Consider the following 26844-nt stretch of genomic DNA (forward strand, 5'->3'; position numbering starts at 1 on the left):
TCATTCGTCCCCTTGCCCTTGCGGAACCCATATTGTGTATCTGAGAGTAGCCCATTCATTTCAACCCATCGATCAAGGCGAGATCATTTTCTCCAACAATTTCCGTATACAAGACAGCATTGCTATTGGGCGGTACGAATTGAAGTCGGACGCGGGTTTTCCGGATTTTTGAATAGCTATAACTCGTACTTGTCTCCAATCATCCGGAACAACATTATGCTCCAGAAACTTATTGAATAAATTCAACAAGCGATGTTTGGCCACATCGGGGAGGTTTTTCAACAAGTTGAACTTAATTCTATCCGATCCTGGAGCCAAATTGTTACAAGAAAGGAGAGCAAGAGAGAATTCTACCATCGAAAACTCGGAATCAAAATCTCACCTATCTTGTGGTATATCTCGAACAATTCTTTGCACGGGAGCTTAACAAACTCTTACCGGGTGTGATCTCAAGATGTTCAGAGTCGCACTACTACTGGTGCTTTCTGCCGGTGTTTTCACTGTATGTGCACAGCAAGAGAGCGAGTTCACATCCTTTCGTTTACCCAACACACTACTATCTGTCTCTGGATACAAATGTCCACATTGGACAGTTCGAATACACGGGAAATGTGGAGATCAACATTCAAGTTTTGGAAACTACAAAGCAAATCGTGCTCCACAGTATTCGCAGTGTGATAAATCGGTTACAACTTTGTAGCAGTATCAGTTCATAGTTTCGAGTTCAACGAGGAAAAAGAATTTCTGATCATCAAAACGAACGTAGTTCTCTCGACCGGTACACACTATGTGCTAGACATTGATTTTACCAATAGTTTGGATAGAACAGATGGTGCCGGATTTTATCGATCGTCCTACGTGAATGCAGATGGGGAGATGAAGTACAATTGAAATATTATTTTGTTGATCATTTATCTAATCCCTGCCTTGTAGGTATTTGGGTGTTACACAATTTCAGTCAGTCGATGCGAGATCAGCTTTCCCATGCTACGATGAACCAGGAATCAAAACCACTTACGATATCAAGATTGCCTGCGGAATCGAGTACCACGCGAGAGCAAATTCCCCAGTTCCTGGAATGAATCTTCTGTAAGCATACATATTTCATATTTAATCATGTTATGACAAACATTACTCATTCGATAGACCAAACGGGAAGAAACTCACCACTTTCCAGACAACTCCACGAATGCAAACCTACCTAGTTGCCTTCTTGGTATCTGATTTCATTTCCGAGCGACAGGTTGTTACCAATCCCCGCCAAGTTGCCGTTTCAACTTTCGCTCGACCCACAGCTAGACATGAACTGAGTTATTCAGTCGATGCATCAGTGAAATTCCTTCGTGAGATGGAGATATACTTCAATCAGAGTTACGCCATGTCCAAGATAGATAACGTAGCGATCAATAATAATGATTTGGCTGCTTTCTCTGCAATGGAAAATTGGGGTTTGGTGACTTATCGCGAATCGATCATTTTGTATGATCCAGAAACACAGGGTGAAAGCCAGCGTGTTCAGGTAGTGCAACTTGTTGGCCACGAATACACACACCAGCTGTTTGGGAATCTTCTAGCTGCCAAATGGTGGTCGTATCTGTGGCTGAATGAGGGATTTGCCCGACTGTATCAACTCTATGTCACCGAATTTGTAGGAAGACTAAAACTTACAACTTTGCGCTGGAGTAGTAATATCTCTTTTTCTCGTTCAAAGTCATCTAGAACTGAATATGCGGGAACGATTCGCTGCTGTGCGTGAAACAGCGTTAAATACCGATGCCAATCCAACGGTTCGTCCAATGACTCATTACGTGGAGACGCGACAAGAAATTCAAGAGTTGTTTGACACCATTGCTTACCAAAAAGGTATAAATTGTGTTGATTGCTTAAATTAAAGTACCACTGAACGCAATGTTTCAGCCGCTAGTGTTCTACGTATGCTGAACTACGCTCTCACAGAATCCACCTTTCAGAAGGGTCTGAGATACTATATCCAGCAAAAGTAAGTTGGTGTGGTATTAAATTCGTCTTGAACTAAAAACTGAAATCTCTCCATAGCAAAGAAAAAGGAGTCGTTGACGAGAATGATCTCTTCGATGGCCTACATCAGGCTATATCTGAAGATGCAACCCTTCCGCTGAGTCTGACTATACACGAAATATTCAGATCATGGTCTCAACAACCCGGTGTACCGGTTGGCTCTGTAAAACGCGATGGTGATACAAATGAATTTCTATTTTCTCAAGAGCGCTTCTACCGTGAACCTCAAGAAAATCCTGGGCAGCAATCCTGGTGGATCCCCATTTCGTATTTCACACCCACTAGTAATGGATTGCACAACTCAACAGCAGCCTTCTGGATGCCCCCCGGAGTTTCCGAAGTGAGCCACAAGTTCGAATTGCTCGAGGACGACATACTACTGATTAACCCATTAGTTCGGGGCTACTATCGCGTGAATTACGAAACAAATATGTGGAAGCAAATCATTCAGAAACTGAACAATGACGCAAGTTTCTTCCATCGTCTCACAAAGTCACAGATGATTGACGATGCGATGAGTCTAGCTCATGCTGGACAGCTTGATTACGAAATCGCATTCCAAATATTCGACTTCCTTCAGAATGAAATTGAATACATTCCTTGGGCCACCGCTTCTTCGCATCTAAGATTCCTCCGTCGAATGCTGCGCCATGACAAAGTAGCCGAAATGAATGTGGAAATCTATAGTGCCAAACTTTCACGTAAGCTCCTTTCTACATATGGTTTGAATTCTCTGAAGAAAGAGTCCGTTGACGCAACGGATGCTCGTTTGATAGCCTTGAAGTTGGCTTGTAAAACCAATATAGAATGTAAACATGAAGCAAGTGAAATATTTAGCAACATTAAATCGAGGAAATCATTTACAATCAACAACAAATCCGAGCAGATAGTAGTCTGTAATCGATTGCGCAAAGCCACCGAGAATGAATACGCGTCAATGATGGATCATTTGAAAAGAACTACGAATCAAAATTCTCGCAGTCTTCTTATTGAAGCAATCGCTTGCGCGGAAAATAAACTGGTGATCAATAAGCTTTTGGATACTATAGAGGCAGATGGGCTTAAACCCAATGAAAAATTGCAAATTATTCAGGCACTCTACCAAAACTCTCTCGAAGATCTTAACGCTGTTGTCGAATTATTTTACACAACTTCTGATATCATTGACACACTGTAAGTAAAACAATGAATGTATCTTTCCTCTTGAAAATTTGAGTTATTTATTTCTTCCCAGAAAAATCAATCAACGATCATTGATCAAACTAATGGAAAGCATCGCCGAGCACACAGTCGAACCACAAACTGCAGCTAAGGTGGATGCCATTGCTAAGAGACACATCCCTCAACAGATGGAAAAGGTGCGAGACAGACTCCAAGCCAATCGCAGTTGGATCCACAGAAATGCAGCCATTGTATTGAACATACTGTACAAATTTGGAATGTAATGTGCACAATTGATTTATTTAATAAATATTCCTAGTACATTGCTGTTCTCTACTATATATCCATTAACGGAAACGTTGCATCGAAAATGGGAAATCGACGCACGGCCTTTCATTTATTTCAACTTATTCATTCAATTTACTAACAAAATCATCGAACAACACGGTATTCATGATAAAATAACAAACTATCTAACAAATTAGATTGATTTACGATTACGCAAGTGATACTTGAAAGTTTCACAGCGAATATTGAAACTCAATAATTGTAATTGAACGTATAACACATAGCATAAATTCGCTTTTTTTACTAAAAACTGTCCGGTGGAAGGAAACACGAAGAAAAGTTGGGGAATGGAGAAATCTCGAGATCACATTGTTTCGCTGGAATATTAGGTGTGTCGATTGTCCCAAGAAGTGATTTTCCAACGAAGGTCGCATCCATATCATCTATTCATTTTGCCAGTGTGCCCATGTTCAGTAACATGCTCGATTATTTCAAACTTTCTACGAACAGATCCAATCCGTACGGAGCAAATATCAGTGTAAGTACTCTAACCAACCACTGCCGTTTCGGGAATTGAGCTTGTGTAGAAAAGAGCTGGTGTGCGATACGGATTCCATAACATTTGTTTGGCAAAGGTGCTACTGTAGGAATTCTGAAGAATAAGCCCACTGTTCAACAGAACACCTAGATCCTAGATCACAGCGCATTTTCAAATCCCGACTCTAAATCGATTAAATGTACACCATATGTAGAAAATGTTTATCCATTTCTGCAGTTCGGTGCAATCGGCGACTGAACGAATAGCAATATCGCATTTGTTTTCTTCCTTGAACACAGGAAAAATGAAGGACAACTTCCAGCACTCCAATGTTTCCAGAAGTATAATCGAAGATATCGCATCAGTCCCCGAAGTCGCTGACGTTTTCAATTGTTTTATGGCAGTAATAACCTCACTTTGCGAAAAGTTGGCTGAATTTATATTACATACGTTTTCAGAAACACATTTCAGGGCTTCCTGTACTTGCTCTAAAAGCGTATTGCCGGTGGTGAAAACACCCTAAAATGTATAGCGAATAGACTGCAAATATTCTCAGGACCGCTGGAAGATCAGCTGGTAATCACGGTTTGTTTGCGTTGGAATTCCGTTTCCATTACGTTTTTCGTTGACAAATGGCCAGAAATGTTTAAGAGTTTGTTTCAGATCGCTTTGTCTTCGCAGAACATTTATAATTGCTCTATTATAATAAGTATAGCTAGCGAGCTCTAGGGGAAATATAATCATAAGTGATTTAGGAAATGCTATGGATCACCCTGGTTGATTTCGTACTGTTGTACTCATGAACCTCCATTACAATAATGATGAAACATTATATGAGGGTTGGATGAAGGATGTTGTTGAATTCAGCGGACATTCTTGAGGGAGCTCCATTAACTGCAATACATGTAATCGGAGATGCCAACCTTCCTGATTTTTCAGGATTTCCCAGACTTTTCAGCCGTTCCCTGATATCCTGACAAACACTCAATTTTGCCTGATTTTTATGCTTTTGTACTTAGAATAAAAATTATCCATAATCAAAATGGATGGGATCCATGCCAAAGTTTTCCTAATGTGAATGAGAACTTCCATTAAATTCTCTGGGTCGCACTTGTATAAAGCTTACATTAAATTAAATTCTCTTGATGCAAAGCTGTACTTAACTTTTTAATCATTACACTCAAACATTTCGTCGCTTGAAAAAAAAGCAGATTATCTGACGAATTTAAAAAATCATTATATATAAAAATTATATTATACTATAAAAATTATATAAAAGAGTAATATGGGTCGGTGATTCGATTCTTGTTTTTGGAAGGGAAATCGCGCAGCGAAATCAAAGAGCGTTTGGATGCTCTATACGGTGACTCTTCTCCTTCGATGGCGACCGCCAAAAATTGGTTTAACGAGTTTCAACGTGGTTGCACTTGGGTTTTATTCAGCCACACCCAGGTGTCCCGAAAACGACTCCCACCGAGGATAACGTGACAAAAATCCACAATCTCGCATTAGCAGACCGCCGATTGAAGGTGCGCGAGATAGCTGACCGCGTGGGTCATATCGTGCATGAGATTTTGGGCATGAGAAAGCTGTCGGCGCGATGGGTGCCGCGTTTGCTCACTCCGGACAACAAGCGCAACCGTGAGACCACTTCAGAGCACTGTTTGACACTGTTTAAGCGCAATCCGAAGGAGTTTCTGCGTCGATCCACTGGATCCACTGGTACACACCAGAGACCAAGGAACAGTCGAAACAGTGGACTTCAACCGGCGAACGTGCTCCGAAGAAGGCGAAGACTGTCCTATCAGCCAGAAAGGTGATGGCCACAGTTTTCTGGAATTCACAAGGTGTTATCTACATCGACTACCTGAAGAAGGGCAAGCCGGTCACAGGGCTCTACTACGCCGAATTATTGGGCCGATTCGTCGTCGAATTGCAGAAAAAATGGCTCCATTTGGCAAAGGAAAAAGTGCTCTTCCACCATGACAACTCACCGGCTCATACCTCCGCCGTCGCAACGACCAAATTGGTCGAATTTCACTACGAACTGCTGCCCCATCCACCGTATTCTCCAGATTTGGCCCCGTGCCACTTTTTTGTTTCCAAACTTGAAAAAGTCACTCTCCGGACAGAAATTTAGAGGCCTACTTTGCAGACCTAGAGAAAACGTATTTTTCAGACGGATTAAAAAAGTTTGAGCATCGCTCGGTCAAGTGTATCGAGCTAAAAGGAGACTATGTTGAGAAATAAATCGCCATTTTTCCAAAATTTTTGTGTTTTTTGTGTACTTATTAGACTGCCCTCGTAGATGTTGCCGCAGAGCTATTGAGTTACGTTTCAGAGTGTTAAATTACTCAAGAGAACATTTTTGAATTTACAGTCAATATCTATACTTGATTTTCTCGACAAATTCAAAGTAGAACCAACATTAAACCGTCCTATACTCACGCACCGGGTCACACAGACCGAACAATTAATAATTCTGTTGTTTAAATTGTGTAATCTAACTGAATGAAGTGGAACAAAAAATATTTTCTGGTATATTTTCTGATATATTTTCCTCATTTGTTGATTGAAGAATTATTCCAAAGCAATGAATTCAGAGGAAATCTGAATATTGATTTTTCTGCAATTAACTGTAGTGATGCTGTAGGTTTATGGGAAAATATACAAACGATCAAAAGATCAGGTGAAAGACTAGGTTTTCCACTTCAACGAGGGTTTGTACCATGCTCATTAATTCTTTCACATTCCTCAGCATTGGTTGCGCGATTTTTTAATGTTATCTTAATAAAACAAAGACTAGAAATACACTGAGTACAGAAACAATGAAAGGAATATTAGTAGAGCTAAGAATTAAGTAGAGATAAATAAAAAAAAATACAAGTTTCGTTATATTTTCACAGCAAATAACATCCAAATGTAACAAATCGATTTATAAGACATTTAGAAATAAGAACATTCATTTATCGAAGATAATTAAGTTGTTCGGAAAGTTCGTGCAGCCACTGATGATGACCAAATCAAGACGTTGATCACAAATAACCTCGGTTCATGGCAAATGAATTAGCAGTTTCACTTCAGTTATCTAAAACCATCGTTCATGAGCATCCAGTGAAACTTGGCTACGTATATCATTACGATGTAAGGATTCCACACAATTTGACCGAAAAGCCCTCAACGGATTGCATCTTCATTTTATAATCGTAACGAAGGTGACGCCTTGAAGAAAATCGTGGCTTTTGAATAAAATGGATCATTTAAAACGACATTGAGCGTCTAAAAACTTTGGTTAAGTGGATTGAACCCAGAATCCGGTCTTCGCTCGAAGATTGTCGTACTCTGTTTCAGGTGGGATTTGGAATGAATTCCGTATTATATGCAACTATCAATCAACCTGTCGTTAATTTCCCACCCTGTTGATAAGATGGCGTAAGATGTGCCGAGTGCCAAGCCCACTTGAACTGGGCATACCACACAGGACCGATACAAGCCGGTGCACCGGGAAGTTAATCAGTGCGTTAAATGCTTCAAGATCGAGCATAGTGCAAAGAACCGCCACATGGCCAATGTCGCAGGTCGCAGGATCGCCATGTGGACACCCAGTAGTTTCTTTCGGTTATATGAAAAGACTTTCACGTACGCGTTCATACTGAGTCCGCCCAACTGGGTCAGACTCCCTTTTATTCAATTCGTTTATTTCTTACAACTAGCTACAACCTAAATTCTATTATTATGCGTGGTCAGGCGAATTGTAGTAAAACACATAACACATGTGTCCGAAAAGATGTCAACCGGAATCGAAAGCATAAATAGGAAACGTTTGCGCATTTGCGCAAGCATGTGTTTGTCATTAAATTCACGCTAGCGAAGCTAGCGAAGCTAGCGAAGAAGTGCAAAAGTAAACAAAGGAAGTTAATGGTCAGCGCGTCATATTATGCAATAAATAACCATCGGAACCTTGGCCTGAATTTACGACATGGTTCGCATGTTTATTTTGGTTGCACAGCGTGACGCACTTGCTAGAATTTTGTTGCATAAGGGCATGTGTATCGGGTTGTAGGTGGTCCAGTGATCCTGTTACACCTTCCCTCTTTTTGAGAATGATGTAATCTAATGGAATCATTCGTGTTCAGTAAATTTCGCCTAGAATTCGTCTGACCTTACAATTATTCTGGTTTTTGTATGTATAAACATGTTTGTTTAATATTTGGAATATGTACATTTTTTTTTTTGTATTCGAGTTAATTAACTAACTAATTACTAACTTGGTAAACTGTTGTAGTATACAATACAACATAGGTATTTGAATAGGTAATATTATAAACTCGTGATCGTCTGGGAATTTAATTTAGTTATGCATTCCCTTCCCCCTAATGGAGATGGGTTGCTCATTAGTTGCATTTTATTATGCGATTTTTATGTATAGTCTGTTTGTTTTTAGTTTTAATGTCTACAATTGTGACATTGGGATGCTCAATTGATATTATTTGGAATGGTCCAAGGTATATTTTATCTAGTTTTCTTCTGTTCTCATTCGTTAACAGGACTGAATCTCCTATTTTTATTTGTATTGGTTTGGCAAGTTCACTTTGTTTATCTGTACGCTTCTTTTTTATTTTATCAATTAACTCTTTAGTAGTCTTTGCTGTAACTTTTAGTTTGAACTGTAGCTCTTTGTGGTAGTCTTCGAGATTGTATATTGGTTCTATATGTGTAGGATTTTGGATATTGAAGGGTAGTATGGCGTTTCTGCCAAAAACGAGTTCGAAAGGTGTGTAAGAAAAGTCTGTGTGAGGAGTCGTGTTGTAACAGAATGTGTAGTAAGGCAGCCAGTCATCCCAATCACTTTGTGTAGGGTTGACAAATTGTCTTACGTATTCATTCAGATAACGGTGATTCCTTTCTAGTCCTCCTATGGATTGGGGGTGATAGGGTGTCGAAAAATTTTGTTTTATCTGTAATAGTCTAGATATGTTCTCGAATAATTCATTCTTGTATTCGGTTCCTTGATCTGTTTGGATAACAGAAGGAGTGCCGTAAACAAGGATGCAGTTTTCGACGAAAGCTCTTGCTATTGTAGATGCTTGTTTGTCGGAGGTTGGTTTTATTATTACATATTTGGAAAGGTTACATTGGATAGTTAGGGCGTATCTGTTTCCGGAATTTGATTTATTGAAGGGGCCAATCGTGTCCATGGATATATGGTCGAAGGGTTTTTGAGGGGTTTTGGTTTGTATATAATTTTCGTTAGATGTCGTTAAGTATTTGTTCTGTTTGCACTGTATGCAATTTCTGACGTAATCATAAATTTCTTGTTTCATTTTTGTCCACGAATAGAGTCTACTGAGTTTTTTGTATAGTCGGCTGGCACCAACGTGTCCGCCTATTGGTGTGTTGTGAAAATTTTTTAGGATACTTAGTTTTTCTTCACTGCTTTCTATCACACGCTTGGGTGTGTAGAGCACTATTTGCAAGTCTTTTAGTGAGTCGTTACAAGTCTTCTTGAAGAGTTGAACGCTGCATAATTGGAATATTGCGCTCGATAACGCTAGAGCTATCACGCTTATTCTCAGTTTCTTGGTCATATTTTCAATTTTTTGTAATAAGTTTCCTAGGGATTTTTCGTCATTGCTTGCATTTTCAGTGTATGTCGACATTTTTTCTCTATATCCTGTTTTGTTTGTTATTGCGCATTTTATTATTTCAGTTTCATTTTCACAAGTGATTTCATTACTTTCAAATGCGCGTCCGCATTGAAGTTTGGGTAGACTCTCCCATTCTCTAGGTTCGACTGCCTCGTACACTTTAAGTTGATCAGACTCGGTGTTGTCGAGTGCAGTGAAATTCGCTTTTTCGGGGTTATTTTCAATTCTTTGTGTTTTCCTAGTCATGGCTCTAGTTTGCATGGCCATCACTGTTTTCAGTGTTTCAGAGTCAATTTTTATTCTTGATAGGGCATCAGCCGTTACATTTAGTTTTCCTTGTAAGTATTCTACGTCGAAATTAAATTCCTCTAGATCCAGCCTCATTCTAGTGAGTTTTGATGAGGGGTCTTTCATAGAAAATAGGTAAACTAAAGGTCTATGATCTGTCTTCACAGTGAATTTTCTACCATAAAGATAGGGTCTAAAATACGTTATTGCCCAGTGAATTGCAGTCAATTCCTGTTCAATCGTTGATTTATTTGCCTCACCTTTCGTGAAGGCTTTGCTCGCATAGGCTATTGGAAGTTCTATTCCGTCTTGTTCTTGGGTTAATACTGCGCCACATGCCACTTGCGAGGCGTCAGTTATTAGTTTGAATTCTCGTGTAAAATCAGGAAATTGAAGTAACGTTGGTGAAATGAGTTCATTCTTTAATTTATTAAATGCTATTTGACATTCGGGGGTCCAGTCAAATTTTACGTTTTTTCTTAGCAGTTTGTTCAATGGGTGTGCTATTTCTGCGAAATTCGGTATAAACCTTCGATAATAATTACAGAAGGCTACAAAACGCCTGACTTCATCGGGAGTCGAAGGTGTGGGGTAATTTAATATTGCTGAAAATTTTGTTTGGTCGGGCTGTATGCCGACAGCTGAAATATTGTGTCCTAGGTATGTCACGTCGGGTCTAAAAAATAAGCACTTTTGGGGATTTAATTTTAGGTTATACTTTTGTAGTTGTTGAAATACATTTTCTAAATTGTTGAGGTGATGAGTTACAGAACATCCAACAACGATTATGTCGTCAATATAAAGAAATGCACATTGGGGAGGTAGTCCGCTGAGAGCTATGGACATCATTCTCTGGAAACTGTTTGGGGATATATTAAGGCCGAAAGGTAACCTAGTGAATTCGTAGTGGCCGTTAGACGTTGAAAATGCTGTGTATTTTTTTGATTTGTCGTCAAGTTCTATTTGGTGAAAACCTGACATTAAATCTAATGTGGAAAAGTATTTTGCTCTACCTAAATTATCAAGGATTTCGTCTATTCTTGGAAGTGGAAATTTATCTGGTGTAATTTTTTTGTTTAGTTGGCGGAAATCAACCACCAATCGCCATTTCTTATCTTGGTTGTTAGATTTTTTGGGAACCAGTAATATTGGTGAGTTATATGGTGAGATGGAATGTTGAATTATTTTATTATCGAGCATGTGATTAATTTGTTTATTTATTTCTGTTGTTTGGGCTTCAGGTGTTCTGTAATTTTTTATATATACTGGAGTTTTGTCTTCTAAACATATTTTTTGCTTGTAGAAATTGTTTGTTGTTAATGTATCTTTTTCCAAAGCGAAAATGTCGTTATAAGTTGTACAAAGTTTGATAAGTTTAGTTTTCGCATTGTCTGGTGTGTTTTCCAGTTTTAATTCTTTGAGTAGTTGTGTAATTCTATTCGGAGAATCCTGATTTATTGTTGTGTTAAGTTGATTAATGGAGTATTCGCTTAAAGGTATTGCTAGTGGTTTGAAATCTGTTGGTATTGTTGTTTCACTTGTATTAGTGTTTATGAGATTAATATATGATGAATTTTTAGAGATTATTGAGTTTGCGCAGAATAGGCCTGGTTTAATTTCTTGTGCTATTATGACGGTATCCTCTTCTATGTTCGGTAAGAAAAATTGTTTTATTAACTGACATCTTGGTGGGATAACGTAATTATTATCCCAATTATCTTGAATTGGTATCTCTATCTGCGTATTATCATAAAAGAATGTCATTAGCCATGTTTTCAGACATAGGTTACATTCAAATTTGGTTAGAAAGTCTCTACCTAAGATGCCATCAGCTTTTATTGGAAATTTATTGCTGACGATTTGGAATTGATGTGGAATTTCTATGTCATTGAATATAATGTTTGTGCATGTGCTTGCAATTGTTTCTATTTTTCCTTCTGTAACTCCGTTAATAATGCATTTATTGTTGGTGTCTATTATTTGCTTTCCGTTAATTGGGTCTTCTTTGATTATAGAGATGTCCGCACCTGTGTCGATTATTAATGTGCATGGTCTTTTAGTCATTTGCATTTTTAGGGTGACGAACATTGAACAAGTTACGTCACATTTGTAAATGTTTAACATCGGTTTCCTAACTGTTGGTTTCCCTCCAATGACATAACCGGCTCGGACTGGAGGTCGTCCGTCGGAATTTCTTCGTTTCCCGTCAATCGGATGTATTGTACCGGACGGTTAAAATTAGCATTGTGTTGGTTGTTGTGATATCGCTGCGTGTTATTATTTGTAAATTGACCTCGAACTTGGTTCTGTCGGCCCTGGTTGTTATTATTTCTTTGAGGAAAAGTTGAGTTGTTGAAAAATTGTGCGTTTCTGCGTTGTTGATTATTAAAGCTGTGTTGGTTTCTACCTCTGTTGGTAGAATTAAATGGATAACGCTGATAATTGCCCCTGTTAGCAGGGTGGTTGAAATTGTTATTGTATCGATTTGTGTTTCTGTTAATTTGCGAATAGGAGAGAATGTTAACGTTCGAACTTGTGGAATTTTCTTCCAGTGCTTTTGTTGTTGCATCTGAAAATGAGTTGAAAGTACCCGCTCTGATGATTAGAGAGGTTTTTTCGTTTTTCAGTCCGTTAGCTAGGCTTTTTATTCCTTCCTTTGTTGCCAATGATTTAGCAACCTGTGTTGGAACTTCAATTCCGATGTACGCATTTTCTAATTTGTTGACCAGTATTTCGAGATCTTGGCAAAAATTTTCTATATTACCATTTTGTCTCAGACCGGTCATTTTTGCTATTATTTGAGCGGGGGGTGTGGATTTAATTGTCGATTTAAGGGTTTGAATGATTTCTTCCAAAGAAGATGGTGTGTCGGGGAAGGCATTTCTAGCTCTTCCTTCGAGTTTTGTTAAAATAACTGTTATGATAGTCGTTTTATTGTCATTTGTTTCTAGTGTTTTTACTAGGTTCAGTGCGTCCAAAAATGATTTTAGTTTGTCGATTGTTCCGTCAAATTGAGGGACTATGGAGGAAGTGAGTTTAATAGTTTCTGGAAGGTTTGCCATTTTTGATTTTATTTTGTTCAATCCTACTGTAAATAAAACCGCTAGTCCAATCTCTTTTAGGCTACGTCTTTTATACTGTTTATTACTAGTTATAGTTTCTCTAATATTTTGGATAGCTTCTTTAGCTGTTGATATGTAGTGGGTGCAGTCCGATCCCTTAATAGTATTTATATTTAGTTTTAAAATTCGTTTTACTTCGGCATATAATTGCTCTGCTTCTTGTAGTTTAGCCCTCAATGTAGTTTTTCTAAGATTTTTTACTATTTCTTGTTGGATCGTCTTGTTGATTGTTTGTAGTTTTTGGACGTTTTTATGTAACTTAGCTGTAGTTTGATCCATCTGGTTTTATACTAGGTCGGACGCCGCTTGCATTTTACGTGCCGCCTCCACAGCTTGAGCTGTTACCCATGTTTTGTAGGCTTTAAAAAGTTTCATGAGCGTTGTTATGATAATTACGCCTAGAAGAATACAAAGGATTGTTCCTTGGTATTCGTGCATTTGACCATGATTTTCTAAGTGGTTCAATATTTGGACCTGAGGGTCTCCTGTATTTGCTACAGTTTTAGAGCTAAAAAGACCCATGCTGGTCTCAAAACACATTGGGCAACAACTATCTATGTATTTATTTCGTTTTTTTTTTTTTTTTTTTTTTTTTTTTTATTAAGAACTGCTTATATATATAATGATTTCAGGAGCTCACCCGCCTTGCTTTTCCATCCGGCACCTCTGCATGTGATGGCTGCTTCCTGTCTGACTTAGTTGATTTCCTTCTATGTTGACGAGGGGGTAACACTTAGCGATGCTGTGGTGAAGTAACGCTACTGCTGCAGGTGGTACCAGTACGATTGCAAGTACCAACGGAATCACTGTATTGCGGGAACGCCTCTTTAAATGGGAATGCCTTGCTGACCGTTGAGGCTACCCAGTGGTGTGTTTTAGCGTCATGCCCTCGCGCACCTGTTTTGCTGCTTTCAATATCGATTCGCTGATTCTGTCATGCGTCTCATTTATCAGCACTCACAAATCACAAATCACTCTCTTTGTTTTTTCACCAGCACCAGCTAAAATAATTTTTTTGTCTTTTTGTCTCGCGCTGGGCCCCGACGGCTCGGTGGTTCTGATGTAAGGATAGGTTTGTTCAGTTAATGACTCTTTAAGGATTAGAGCACTTGCAGTTCAACGTAAACATCGATCGTGAATCAAACTTCTCAGCAGACAACGATGGCACAAACAAATGAGCTTCTCCAACCGACTCCGTGCAGGAATCATTTTCCTTCAACATGCTTTCCACTTTGCTGTATATGCTCGACAGCATGTCTTTATTGTTCAATCAATCCGGAACAAGCGATTCATTGTCGGAATTTTCTTCTTCTTTCACTACAATCTTTGACCAACGTCTATCACTCACTTTATTCTTTCGAGAGAAATAAATTTGTAGATCACTGTTTGCACCTTAATTTGCTTAATTGGTTTCTGTTCAGTCGCACAACAACACTTTCCGGCTCACCCTTAGTACCGCACAGATCACACTAGTCCCGGTCTCGGTCGCCATGTCGCAGGTCGCAGGATCGCCATGTGGACACCCAGTAGTTTCTTTCGGTTATATGAAAAGACTTTCACGTACGCGTTCATACTGAGTCCGCCCAACTGGGTCAGACTCCCTTTTATTCAATTCGTTTATTTCTTACAACTAGCTACAACCTAAATTCTATTATTATGCGTGGTCAGGCGAATTGTAGTAAAACACATAACACATGTGTCCGAAAAGATGTCAACCGGAATCGAAAGCATAAATAGGAAACGTTTGCGCATTTGCGCAAGCATGTGTTTGTCATTAAATTCACGCTAGCGAAGCTAGCGAAGAAGTGCAAAAGTAAACAAAGGAAGTTAATGGTCAGCGCGTCATATTATGCAATAAATAACCATCGGAACCTTGGCCTGAATTTACGACATGGTTCGCATGTTTATTTTGGTTGCACAGCGTGACGCACTTGCTAGAATTTTGTTGCATAAGGGCATGTGTATCGGGTTGTAGGTGGTCCAGTGATCCTGTTACACCAAGCGCGGTATTCGGTGTGACTAAACTCATGATTCTTTCATAATTCATAATTCTTTATAATTCATAATTCTACATAACTATTGAACCAGAATCGATCTTGCTGGAGCTGGTTCAGTGCTCGATATTGTCCTCATCAAAATGGCGGATGTTTGCTCTGCGCTACGTGTAATTACCGAAGTGTTCTCTGATCATCTACCAGTAGGGTACTCACTGGATCGACCAGTGTCAACCGCATCGACGAAGAAATTATCAAAATTACCTAAGCCCATCCCGCATCTTCCGGTTATTAACGAGATTCATATCACACCTGATGAAAGGCGAATTGCGTATCACGCCATTTTATGGCTTTGCTTAATCTGGATCGGAATATGATCAGCCCTTTGAAAAAAGTTTTCGAGAGCTTTCAGCCGATTCTAGCAAATCGCAGGATAGTTGCAAAAATTAGCTGGTAAACGTTATCAAGTCAACATGAAGGCACCAAGCTTCGACGGACCGTTCAACATCGTCCTAAAGAATCATCAAGCGTTGCCTAGAGCTTGAATACTTCCCCACCGCTTGGGAACGAGCCAAGGACATACCGATCCTGCTCTCGCTCGCCAATCGGCGCCAAGCTATGACTCGAAATTCAGAGCACAAAGAAATCAGTAACCTTCAAAAATAATTTTTGTATAATATTGCTTTTTCTAGTATTACGGTAAAAAGGTAGTGAACAAATTTTAAAATTTAAAAAACAAAACAAAATGCTCAAAATGCAAACACAAACAATAAATCAGTAATGATATACAAGTGAGAAACGAAGACTAAAATACTATATGTTGATCACTTGTACTGTAATTATATGTATTATATTATACATTCAATTCCTGGCGATGAGAAGGCGAGCTTCCTCGCTAAGGTGGGTGCCCAGGAAGGTGAATAGTTTGCTTAATAACTTCATACGATGTTTTTTCATTACAATTATTGCGTCAGAGTTCCCTCTTGAGTTGGTAAACCGATTGGGAATCGGGAAGTTTTGGTCGGTTGTTGCATTACTAAATGCCCTTGATTAATGAGAAAAATTTAATTTTTTATTTGTTATTTAATATTTCATTTATAATGCTGTTCACTCTGCCACTCGGTTTACAGTCAGGTTGCATCTTGCTCAAAGGACGAGAGTTCACTTCTGCTGTCAACGTTCCATTGTCGGGTGCCTTCAAGAAATTCAATATCCACATTCAGGGCCACTCATGTGGGACCCCGATTACTCTCGATATGTGGTGAACCAAAATTAGCATAAGCGACGTTTAATCTATATTCCGATTAACAGCATTCACCTTTTTCGTTAGCCGATTACTAAAGCCTCTAAATTCAATACAATTTTCGTGAATTCCACATTCCATACAATTGTGTTAAATTCCACATTTCACAGTACAAATTCGTGAAATCCACTTGGATGACTTTGAATAGTAGATCGGCTGCAATCTCTGACAAACAATACAAACTGTAATCGCTTCATCGCACACGAGTGTCATACACAATTTTAAATCTCTTCTCTTACGGTATAAAACGTCAGCAGTGTTCCGTTTTGAATAGTGATTAGACAATCAACATCTTGACTAAAACTTGAACATAACTTTCTATGAGATAAGATACTCCAAAGGGGGCCATAAACATCGGAAACCTATAAAAGCTATCAGTCGAAAATGCCGCTGATCATAGTCTTGACAAACTCTAACCGGGTGTGATATCAAGATGCATAAGGTGTTCGCACTGCTACTGATGCTTTCTGCCAGTGTTTTCACTGCAAGTGCACAACAAGAGAGCGAGTTCACGTCCTTTCGATTAACCAATACAACAATTCCAACACACTACGATCTGTCCCTGGATACAAATGTCCATCTTGGACAGTTCGAATACACGGGAAATGTGAAGATCAACATTCAAGTTTTGGAGGATACAAAGCAAATCGTACTTCACAGTATTCGCAGTGTGATAAATCGGTTACAACTTCGCAGCAGTGATCAGTTACCTGTATCAGTCTATAGTTTCGAGTTCAACGAGGAAAAAGAATTTCTGATCATCAAAACAAACGCAGTTCTCCCGACCGGTACATACTACGTGCTTGACATCGATTTTACGAATAGTTTGGATAGAACAGATGCTGCTGGATTTTATCGATCGTCCTACGTGAATGCGGATGGAGAGACAAAGTACACGTGAAATATTATGTTGCTGATCATTTATCTAACCTCTACCATGTAGGTATTTGGGTGTAACACAATTTGAATCGTGCGACGCGAGATCAGCTTTTCCATGCTATGATGAACCAGGAATCAAGACCACTTATGATATTAAGATTGCCTGCGGAATTGAGTACCACGCGAGAGCAAATTCCCCAGTACTTGGAATTAATCTTCTGTAAGCATACATATTGCACATTTAATCATATTATTAACAAAATTACACTTTCGATAGACCAAACGGGAAGAAACTCACCACTTTCCAGACAACTCCACGAATGCAAACCTACCTAGTTGCCTTCTTGGTATCTGATTTCATTTCCGAGCGACAGGTTGTTACCAATCCCCGCCAAGTTGCCGTTTCAACTTTCGCTCGACCCACAGCTAAACATCAGCTGAGTTATTCAGTCGATGCATCGGTAAAATTCCTTCATGAGTTGGAGATATACTTCAATCAGAGTTACGCCATGTCCAAGATAGATAACGTAGCAGTCAATGATAATGATTTCGCTGCTGGTGCAATGGAAAATTGGGGTTTGGTGACTTATCGCGAATCGGCCATTTTGTATGATCCAGAAACACAGGGTGAAAGTCAACGTGTGCAGGTGGTGGGAATTGTTGGTCACGAATACACACATCAGCTATTTGGTAATCTTCTAGCGCCCAAGTGGTGGTCGTATCTGTGGCTTAATGAGGGATTTGCCCGACTGTATCAATACTATGTCAGCGAATTTGTAGGAAAACTAAAACTTACAACGTTGCGCTGAAATAGTGATAACTTTTTTTTCTTGTTCAGAGTCATCCAGAGCTGAACATGCGTGAACGATTCGCTGGTGTTCATGAAACAGCGTTAAATACCGATGCCAATCCAATGGTTCGCCCGATGACTCATTACGTGGAGACACGACGAGAAATTCAAGGGTTGTTTGATAACATTGCGTACGCTAAAGGTATAAATTTTATTGATTGTTTAAAATAATATACAACCGAATGCAATATTGCAGCCGCTAGTGTTCTGCGTATGCTGAACTACGCTCTTACAGAATCCACCTTCCAAAAGGGGCTGAGATACTATATCCAACGAAAGTAAGTTGGTGTGATATGGAATAAGTCTGAAACTAAAAACTGATATCCTTAAATAGCAAAGAAAGTGGAGTCGTAGACGAGAATGATCTCTTCGATGGCCTACATCAGGCTATATCTGAAGATGCGACACTTCCGCTAAGCCTGACTATACACGAAATATTCAGATCATGGTCTCAACAGCCCGGAGCACCAGTTGTCTCTGTAAAACGCGTTGGTGATACAAATGAATTTTTACTTTCTCAAGAACGCCTCTACCGTGAACCTCAAGAAAATCCTGGACAACAATCCTGGTGGATCCCCATTTCGTATTTCACACCCACTAGTAATGGATTGCACAACTCAACAGCAGCCTTCTGGATGCCCCCCGGAGTTTCCGAAGTGAGCCACAAGTTCGAATTGCTCGAGGACGACATACTACTGATTAACCCATTAGCTCGGGGCTACTATCGCGTGAATTACGAAACAAATATGTGGAAGCAAATCATTCAGAAACTGAACAATGATGCAAGTTTCTTCCATCGTCTCACAAAGTCACAGATGATTGACGATGCGATGAGTCTAGCTCATGCTGGACAGCTTGATTACGAAATCGCATTCCAAATATTCGACTTCCTTCAGAATGAAATTGAATACATTCCTTGGGCCACCGCTTCTTCGCATCTAAGATTCCTCCGTCGAATGCTGCGCCATGACAAAGTAGCCGAAATGAATGTGGAAATCTATAGTGCCAAACTTTCACGTAAGCTCCTTTCTACATATGGTTTGAATTCTCTGAAGAAAGAGTCCGTTGACGCAACGGATGCTCGTTTGATAGCCTTGGAGTTGGCTTGTAAAACCAATATAGAATGTAAACATGAAGCAAGTGAAATATTTAGCAACATTAAAACGAGGAAATCATTTACAATCAACAACAAATCCGAACAGATAATTGTCTGTAATCGATTGCGCAAAAGCACAGAGGATGAATATGCGTCATTGATGGATCATTTGAAGAGAACTACGAATCAAAATTCCCGCAATCATCTTATTGAAGCAATTGCTTGCGCAGAAAATAAACTGGTAATCGATAAGCTTCTGGATACAATAAAACCGGATGGGCTTGAACCCAATGAAAAACTGCAAGTTATTAAGGCACTCTACCAAAACTCTCTTGAAGGTCTCAACGCTGTTGTGGAATTATTTTACACAACCTCTGATATCATTGACGCACTGTAAGTATAACACTGAATGTATCTTTCCTTTTCCTTTTTCCTTATTTATTTCTTCCCAGAAAAATCAATCAACGGTCATTGATCAAACTAATGGAAAGCATCGCCGAGTACACAGTAGAACCTAGAACTGCAGCTACGGTGGAAACCATTGCTAAGAGACACATCCCTCAACAGATGGAAAAGGTGCGAGACAGACTCCAAGCCAATCGCAGTTGGATCCGCAGAAATGCAGCCATTGTTTCGAACATGCTGTACAAATTTGGAATGTGATACACACGTGACTCCTCCTGTACTCTACCTGATCTTTTCAACTTTGGGAACGAAAATGTCGCATCGAATATTAATAATCGACGCACGAATTTTCATTCATTTCAACCTGTCTTGACGTTATTTGACATTATTACTACATTATAACAAGTTAAGCTAGCGGGCATCAGGGTAAATAAAGTCATGAGTGTCTTAACAAATGCTGCAAAACATCCTGGCAGGTTTTTGAAAGCGCTCGTAACCAATCAACAATCTTCGGGGAGCATACGAAATAAGCTTTTAAATAAGCAATATTCCCAATTTTAACCTTATACATTACACTCGAGTAAAGCAATTTTTATTTAAATTCCGATGAATCCCGATCCCTGAATGTAAACGTTCTAACCCACGATAGTTTCTATATTAATGAGAATATCCACAGGTGATTTTTTGATTCAACCGGAGATCTTCATGGTACACAAGACCAGTGCCCATTTCTTCGAATGAAAACAAGACGCTTGTTGGCAGACGTCATTCACCCGCAGACAGAGCTTCGATCGACCCACCCAAATGCGTGGGGACTAACGGTTGCGCCCTCGTCACGACACATCACCTCCACAATATTCCCAGCATTAACGGCAATATCATCCGCGAAGGCAACGATCTCCACGCCTCTAGACAGTTTCAGCTTCAGTACGCCATCGTACAGTTGGTGTTAACGAAGTGTGTACCCCTTGCATACCCTCCAGCTCAAGTTAGTCAATAGTCAATGGAATGCAAGGCTGTATCTATTATTATTTTTTTATTCTTTATCTGAGAGGCCTCCTGGGCTGGTTCGCCTAAGGCTGAATCTATATCCTTCTAACACAGGTCTTTTTCAGTGGCGAACAGACATTTCGCCATGCTGGGTGCGCCTGGACATCACTACGTTCTCCATCAATTTCTTCATCCTTAGCTTCGACGATAAGTGCATCGTCTCTGCCGCTCGCCCACCGAGAATTCTAGTCCTTTTTCTTATTTTTCTCCTTCTCTTTTCCTTTTCTTCTTCTTTTTCTTCTCTTCCTTTTGCTTATTTATCTCCCTTTCTTCTCCTTTCTTTCCCTTCTTTTTCTTCTCCCTATTTTATTCATTTCGATTCGATTTCGATTTCGATTTCTTTTTTTTCTGAACGGTTCCGAGGAATCTTTGTCGTTACTTCTGGCTGCAGCTCTCTGCAACGGGCGAGTGCTCTCTTGGAGGCATTTGATCTTTCGATGAGTCCGTCATGCTTCTTTATAACTCGACATTTTGGGCATGATCTCCTTGTACACGTTGGGTTTGTTGCGCACGTCCCTAATCATGATCGTATTCAGGATGGTATCTCCAGTCAACCATCCTTCCTAGGTTGAACTACCGCAGAACTTTGCCAAGAACAGAGAATGGATTCCCCGACTTCGCCGAGCCTCAGGTATCCTCCATTACTGCCGCTGAAACCTGCTGTTTCCACTCGGTTTCCACATTGGCGATCGCAGCAAATGCGTTGGCGTGACTACCTATGGTATCCATCGCACTATTGCTTATTTCTCTATTGTTTTAGTTTTTGTTGACACGGTCCTCCATGGCCCTCATATTTGTACCCGAGAGGAATGAGCCATCGGTCAAACGGTGGAGAAGTACCTATCCAACGTAGACATTTTTATATCCTAGCGCCAGCCGTGTCAAAGAAGTAAGAAATCATAACAGAAAGAGCGGCTATAGGTGCTGGTGAAAACCATCTTCCCAGCGAAGGGCAAGACGTTCAAGATGCTGGACGCATCCGGAAGAAGATTCTTCTGTGGCCGACGACCAGCGAGAAGGGAACGTCCAAGCCACTGTTCGTTCTTCCGGGGTTTGCGATGAACGGGGGAGATATACAGTACCAAGCGGTCACTCAAAAAAGGATGTTTCCTTATAGCCGGACCTGGCCTCGGATTATATGCCAAGAGATCACTGGATGGTCCGGCTGAAGATAAAAATTGTACCGAAGACCGCCAATCATCCCTACGTCCCCCAGCTGCAGAATCTAGCTAAAAGCTGAAGAGCATGCCGACACCCATCTTTTCATCGGTTTCAACTAACTGTGCCAAGGCTGTCCGGCAGAGCGTCGAAGCATTTTTTGTAGAAGAATTAATAAATGTAGTACCTAATGAAAATTTGTTCCACTAAGATAACTTTTGTGTATAGTTTTTTTCATCGCCATCCGAAACTAGCCCATTTTTTAAAGGCGTTATGACGATAACTAACAAGATCGGAAAAAGTGGGCCATTAGATTTGTAAGTCGGCATAGAGTACTTTGATCCGAAAAAGCGAATGGCTGCAAAAATAGTTTTTTTTTTTAAATAACAAATCGACTTCACCAAATGTATCTGCATTGCAAGGAAATACTGTGGTTTGAAACTAAAACTGTTACAATTCCCTACAATGATCCGAAACAAGTTATAAAGTACCTATCTTTGAACAATTTCAAAATATTGTTATTGAAAATGGATTTCCAATTTGTCTATTTTTTCCTGACACAAATAAGATAAAATATCACTCAGATGACTTTGAATAGTGGATCGGCTGCAATCTCTGACAAACAATACGAAATGTAATCACTTCATCGGACACGAGGTTGAACCTCTTCCCCCACGGTAGAAAACGGCAGCAATATTTCGTTTCGAATAGTGATTAGACAATCAACTTCTTCATTAAAACTCGAACGTAACTTTCTACGAGATAAGATACTTTAAATGGGGCCATAAAAATCGAAAACCTATATAAAAGATATCAGTCGAAAATATCGCTGATCATAGTCTGAACAAACTCTTACCGGGAGTGATATCAAGATGCGCAAGTTGTTTGCACTGCTACTGGTGCTTTTTGCCAGTATTTTCACTGCAAGTGCACAAGAGAACGAGTTCACATCCTTTCGTTTACCCAATACAACAATTCCAACACACTACGATCTGTCCCTGGATACAAATGTCCACCTTGGACAGTTCGAATATACGGGTAATGTGAAAATCAACATTCAAGTTTTGGAGGATACAAAACAAATCGTACTTCACAGTATTCGCAGTGTGATAAATCGGTTGCAACTTCGCAGCAGTGATCAGTTATCATTATCAGTTTACAATTTCGAGTTCAATGTAGAAAAAGAATTTCTGATCATCAGAACGGTTGAAGTGCTTCCGGCCGGTACACACTACGTGCTAGACATCGATTTTACCAATAGTTTGGATAGAACCGATGCTCATGGATTTTATCGATCGTCCTACATGAATGCGGATGGAGAGACAAAGTACAACTGAAATATTATTTTGTTGATTATTTATCTAATCCCTGTGATATAGGTATTTAGGTGTAACACAATTTGAGTCGTGCGACGCGAGATCAGCTTTCCCGTGCTATGATGAACCAGGAATCAAGACCACTTATGATATTAAGATTACCTGCGGAATCGAATATCACGCAAGAGCAAATTCCCCAATTCTTGGAATTAATCTCCTGTAAGCATACATATTTTCATACATATTTTATATGTAATCATGTTATTAAAAACATTACTCGTTCGATAGACCAAACGGGAAGAAACTCACCACTTTCCAGACAACTCCACGAATGCAAACCTACCTAGTTGCCTTCTTGGTATCTGATTTCATCTCCGAACGTCAGGTTGTCATCAATCGCCACCAGATTGCCGTTTCAACTTTCGCTCGACCCACAGCTAAACATCAGCTGAGTTATTCAGTCGATGCATCGGTAAAATTCCTTCGTGAGTTGGAGATATACTTCAATCAGAGTTACGCCATGTCCAAGATAGATAACGTAGCAGTCAATAATAATGATTTTGCTGCTGGTGCGATGGAAAATTGGGGTTTGGTTACTTATCTCGAATCGGCCATCTTGTATGATCCAGAAACACAGGGTGAAAGCCAGCGTATGCAGGTGGTGGAAATTATCGGTCACGAATACACACACCAGCTGTTTGGGAACCTTCTAGCTCCCAAATGGTGGTCGTATCTGTGGCTGAATGAGGGATTTGCCCAACTGTATCAGCACTATGTCAGCGAATTTGTAGGGAAACCATAACATACAACTTTGCGCAGGAGTAGTGATAACTTTTTTTTTCTCGTTCAGAGTCATTCAGAGCTGAACATGCGTGAACGATTCGCTCGTGTGCGTGAAATAGCGTTGAATGCCGATGGCAATCCAACGGTTCGCCCGATGACTTTTTACGTGGAGACGCGACAAGAAATTCAAGGATTGTTTGACAACATCGCTTACTCTAAAGGTATAAATTTTATGGATTCTTTACAATAATGTACCACTGAACACAATATTGCAGCCGCTAGTGTTCTACGTATGCTGAACTACGCTCTCACAGAATCCACCTTCCAGAAGGGTCTGAGATACTATATCCAGCAAAAGTAAGTTGGTGTGATATTAAATTCGTCTTGAACTAAAAACTGAAACCCCTCCACAGCAAAGAAAAAGGAGTCGTTGACGAGAATGATCTTTTCGATGGCCTACATCAGGCTATATCTGAAGATGCAGCACTTCCGCTGAGTCTGACTATACACGAAATATTCAGATCATGGTCTCAACAATCCGGTGTACCAGTTGTCTCTGTAAAACGCGTTGGTGATACCAATGAATTTCTATTCGTTCAAGAGCGCTTCTACCGTGAACCTCAAGAAAATCCTGGACAACAATCCTGGTGGATCCCCATTTCGTATTTCACACCCACTAGTAATGGATTGCACAACTCAACAGCAGCCTTCTGGATGCCCCCCGGAGTTTCCGAAGTGAGCCACAAGTTCGAATTGCTCGAGGACGACATACTACTGATTAACCCATTAGCTCGGGGCTACTATCGCGTGAATTACGAAACAAATATGTGGAAGCAAATCATTCAGAAACTGAACAATGACGCAAGTTTCTTCCATCGTCTCACAAAGTCACAGATGATTGACGATGCGATGAGTCTAGCTCATGCTGGACAGCTTGATTACGAAATCGCATTCCAAATATTCGACTTCCTTCAGAATGAAATTGAATACATTCCTTGGGCCACCGCTTCTTCGCATCTAAGATTCCTCCGTCGAATGCTGCGCCATGACAAAGTAGCCGAAATGAATGTGGAAATCTATAGTGCCAAACTTTCACGTAAGCTCCTTTCTACATATGGTTTGAATTCTCTGAAGAAAGAGTCCGTTGACGCAACGGATGCTCGTTTGATAGCCTTGGAGTTGGCTTGTAAAACCAACATAGAATGTAAACATGAAGCAAGTGAAATATTTAGCAACATTAAAACGAGGAAATCATTTACAATCAACAACAAATCCGAGCAGATAGTAGTCTGTAATCGATTGCGCAAAGCCACCGAGAATGAATACGCGTCAATGATGGATCATTTGAAGAGAACTACGAATCAAAATTCTCGCAGTCTTCTTATTGAAGCAATCGCTTGCGCGGAAAATAAACTGGTGATCAATAAGCTTTTGGATACTATAGAGGCAGATGGGCTTAAACCCAATGAAAAATTGCAAATTATTCAGGCACTCTACCAAAACTCTCTCGAAGGTCTTAACGCTGTTGTCGAATTATTTTACACAACTTCTGATATCATTGACGTACTGTAAGTATAACACTGGATATATCTGTCCTTTTGAATGAGATATTTATTTCTTCCCAGAAAAATCAATCAACGATCAATGATCAAACTAATAGCAAGCATCGCCGAGTACACAGTCGAACCACAAACTGCAGCTAAGGTGGATGCCATTGCTAAGAGACACATCCCTCAACAGATGGAAAAGGTGCGAGACAGACTCCAAGCCAATCGCAGATGGATCAACAGAAATGCAGCCATTGTTTCGAGCATGTTGTACAAATTTGGAATGTGATATACACATGATTCCTCGTGAATTGGGTCGGTTAATAAATTATCCTAGTACGCGACTGTACTCGTAGGGACTCGTAACATTCGTGTTCATATTCTTTTACTCGTCAGATTTCTAGATTACTTGTCGTAGTCGCAAGCCCACATTACAACAATGATGCATTGAATGAAGGATAGTGATTAATTCAACCGACTTTCTTGAGGAAGTATTATTAACTACAATACAATTCCGGTAACAGATTCACAATGACTAGCGAAGCAGTTGATGCATACACTATTTTAGTTTTAAAATCGAAATCCTCTAACAAATACGGATATACACCCATTCCACGCCAAACCGATATAGTGGTTCACTGATTTTCGTGAAAAGTGGTAGTTTTGCTCCTTTCCGCAAAATATTTATTATTATATATATCGTTGATATCGTTTTTAAGTTATGATTTTTCAAAGTTAACCGATGGTCCGAAAAATCGTTATTTCCCTTTTTCCAGAACTGACAAATTCATAACTTTTGAAATACTGAACCGATTCAGATAATCCACATATAAAATTTGAGTCATGAGCTTTCTTTTGGAAAAAAAAAATTTGGAAAAAATACGTGTCTAATGTTTTGCGGGAAGGAACAAAACTACCCCTTTTCACGAAAATGTGAGAACCTCTATATCGGTTTGTCATGAAATGACTGTATATTTAGGACCGCAGTAAGAGTGATAGATGTGACATCTATGTTGCATAGTATAAATTCAGATATTCTTAGAAAGCATGTTGCGTAAATCGTTTACGGAATCGTGCAAGAAATGATCAAAACAAGATGAAAACATAACAGTTCGGCTGAAAAGTTTATAAGGTAACACGGTAAAACTATATTATTTCAATTTTATTATTCAACATAATTGCCTTCGAGGGCGATACAGCGATTACAGCGATCTTGCAACTTTTCGATACCAGTTTTATAGTACTCTTACGGGTTTTCCTCAAAACAGAAAACAGATTTTCCTCTGCGAACAAAAAAATAGTCACGAGGGGGCAGATATGGAGAATACGGTGGATGCGGAAGCAATTCGAAGCCCAATTCATGCAATTTTGCCATCGTTTT

The 26844-nt window shown here is 39.7% G+C and overlaps 1 protein-coding gene across 1 annotated transcript; it reads left to right on the plus strand.

Moving 5' to 3' along the window:
* The first annotated feature begins 876 nt into the window (after positions 1-876).
* On the plus strand, positions 877-25829 carry LOC129761377 (uncharacterized). Its single transcript, XM_055759100.1, has 22 exons — positions 877-881; positions 934-1089; positions 1147-1685; positions 1762-1863; positions 1918-1999; positions 2056-3210; positions 3272-3478; positions 16788-17270; positions 17323-17478; positions 17536-18034; positions 18097-18250; positions 18305-18386; positions 18443-19597; positions 19657-19863; positions 20474-20597; positions 22657-23144; positions 23197-23352; positions 23422-23920; positions 23984-24137; positions 24192-24273; positions 24330-25484; positions 25542-25829. Exons 1-22 carry the CDS (start codon positions 877-879, stop codon positions 25750-25752), a joined length of 7851 nt encoding a protein of 2616 aa, XP_055615075.1. The 3' UTR covers positions 25753-25829.
* Positions 25830-26844: the final 1015 nt, after the last annotated feature.

This window comes from Toxorhynchites rutilus, chromosome 1 (assembly GCF_029784135.1).
Source record: "Toxorhynchites rutilus septentrionalis strain SRP chromosome 1, ASM2978413v1, whole genome shotgun sequence".
Taxonomy (NCBI): domain Eukaryota; kingdom Metazoa; phylum Arthropoda; class Insecta; order Diptera; family Culicidae; genus Toxorhynchites; species Toxorhynchites rutilus.

Excerpts from the sequence above, each read along its gene's own strand:
- LOC129761377 (XM_055759100.1), top strand. Across the intron at positions 3,211-3,271 it reads TCTGATATCATTGACACACT|AAAAATCAATCAACGATCAT; the intron begins GTAAGTAAAACA and ends ATTTCTTCCCAG. Across the intron at positions 17,271-17,322 it reads AATGCGGATGGAGAGACAAA|GTATTTGGGTGTAACACAAT; the intron begins GTACACGTGAAA and ends TCTACCATGTAG.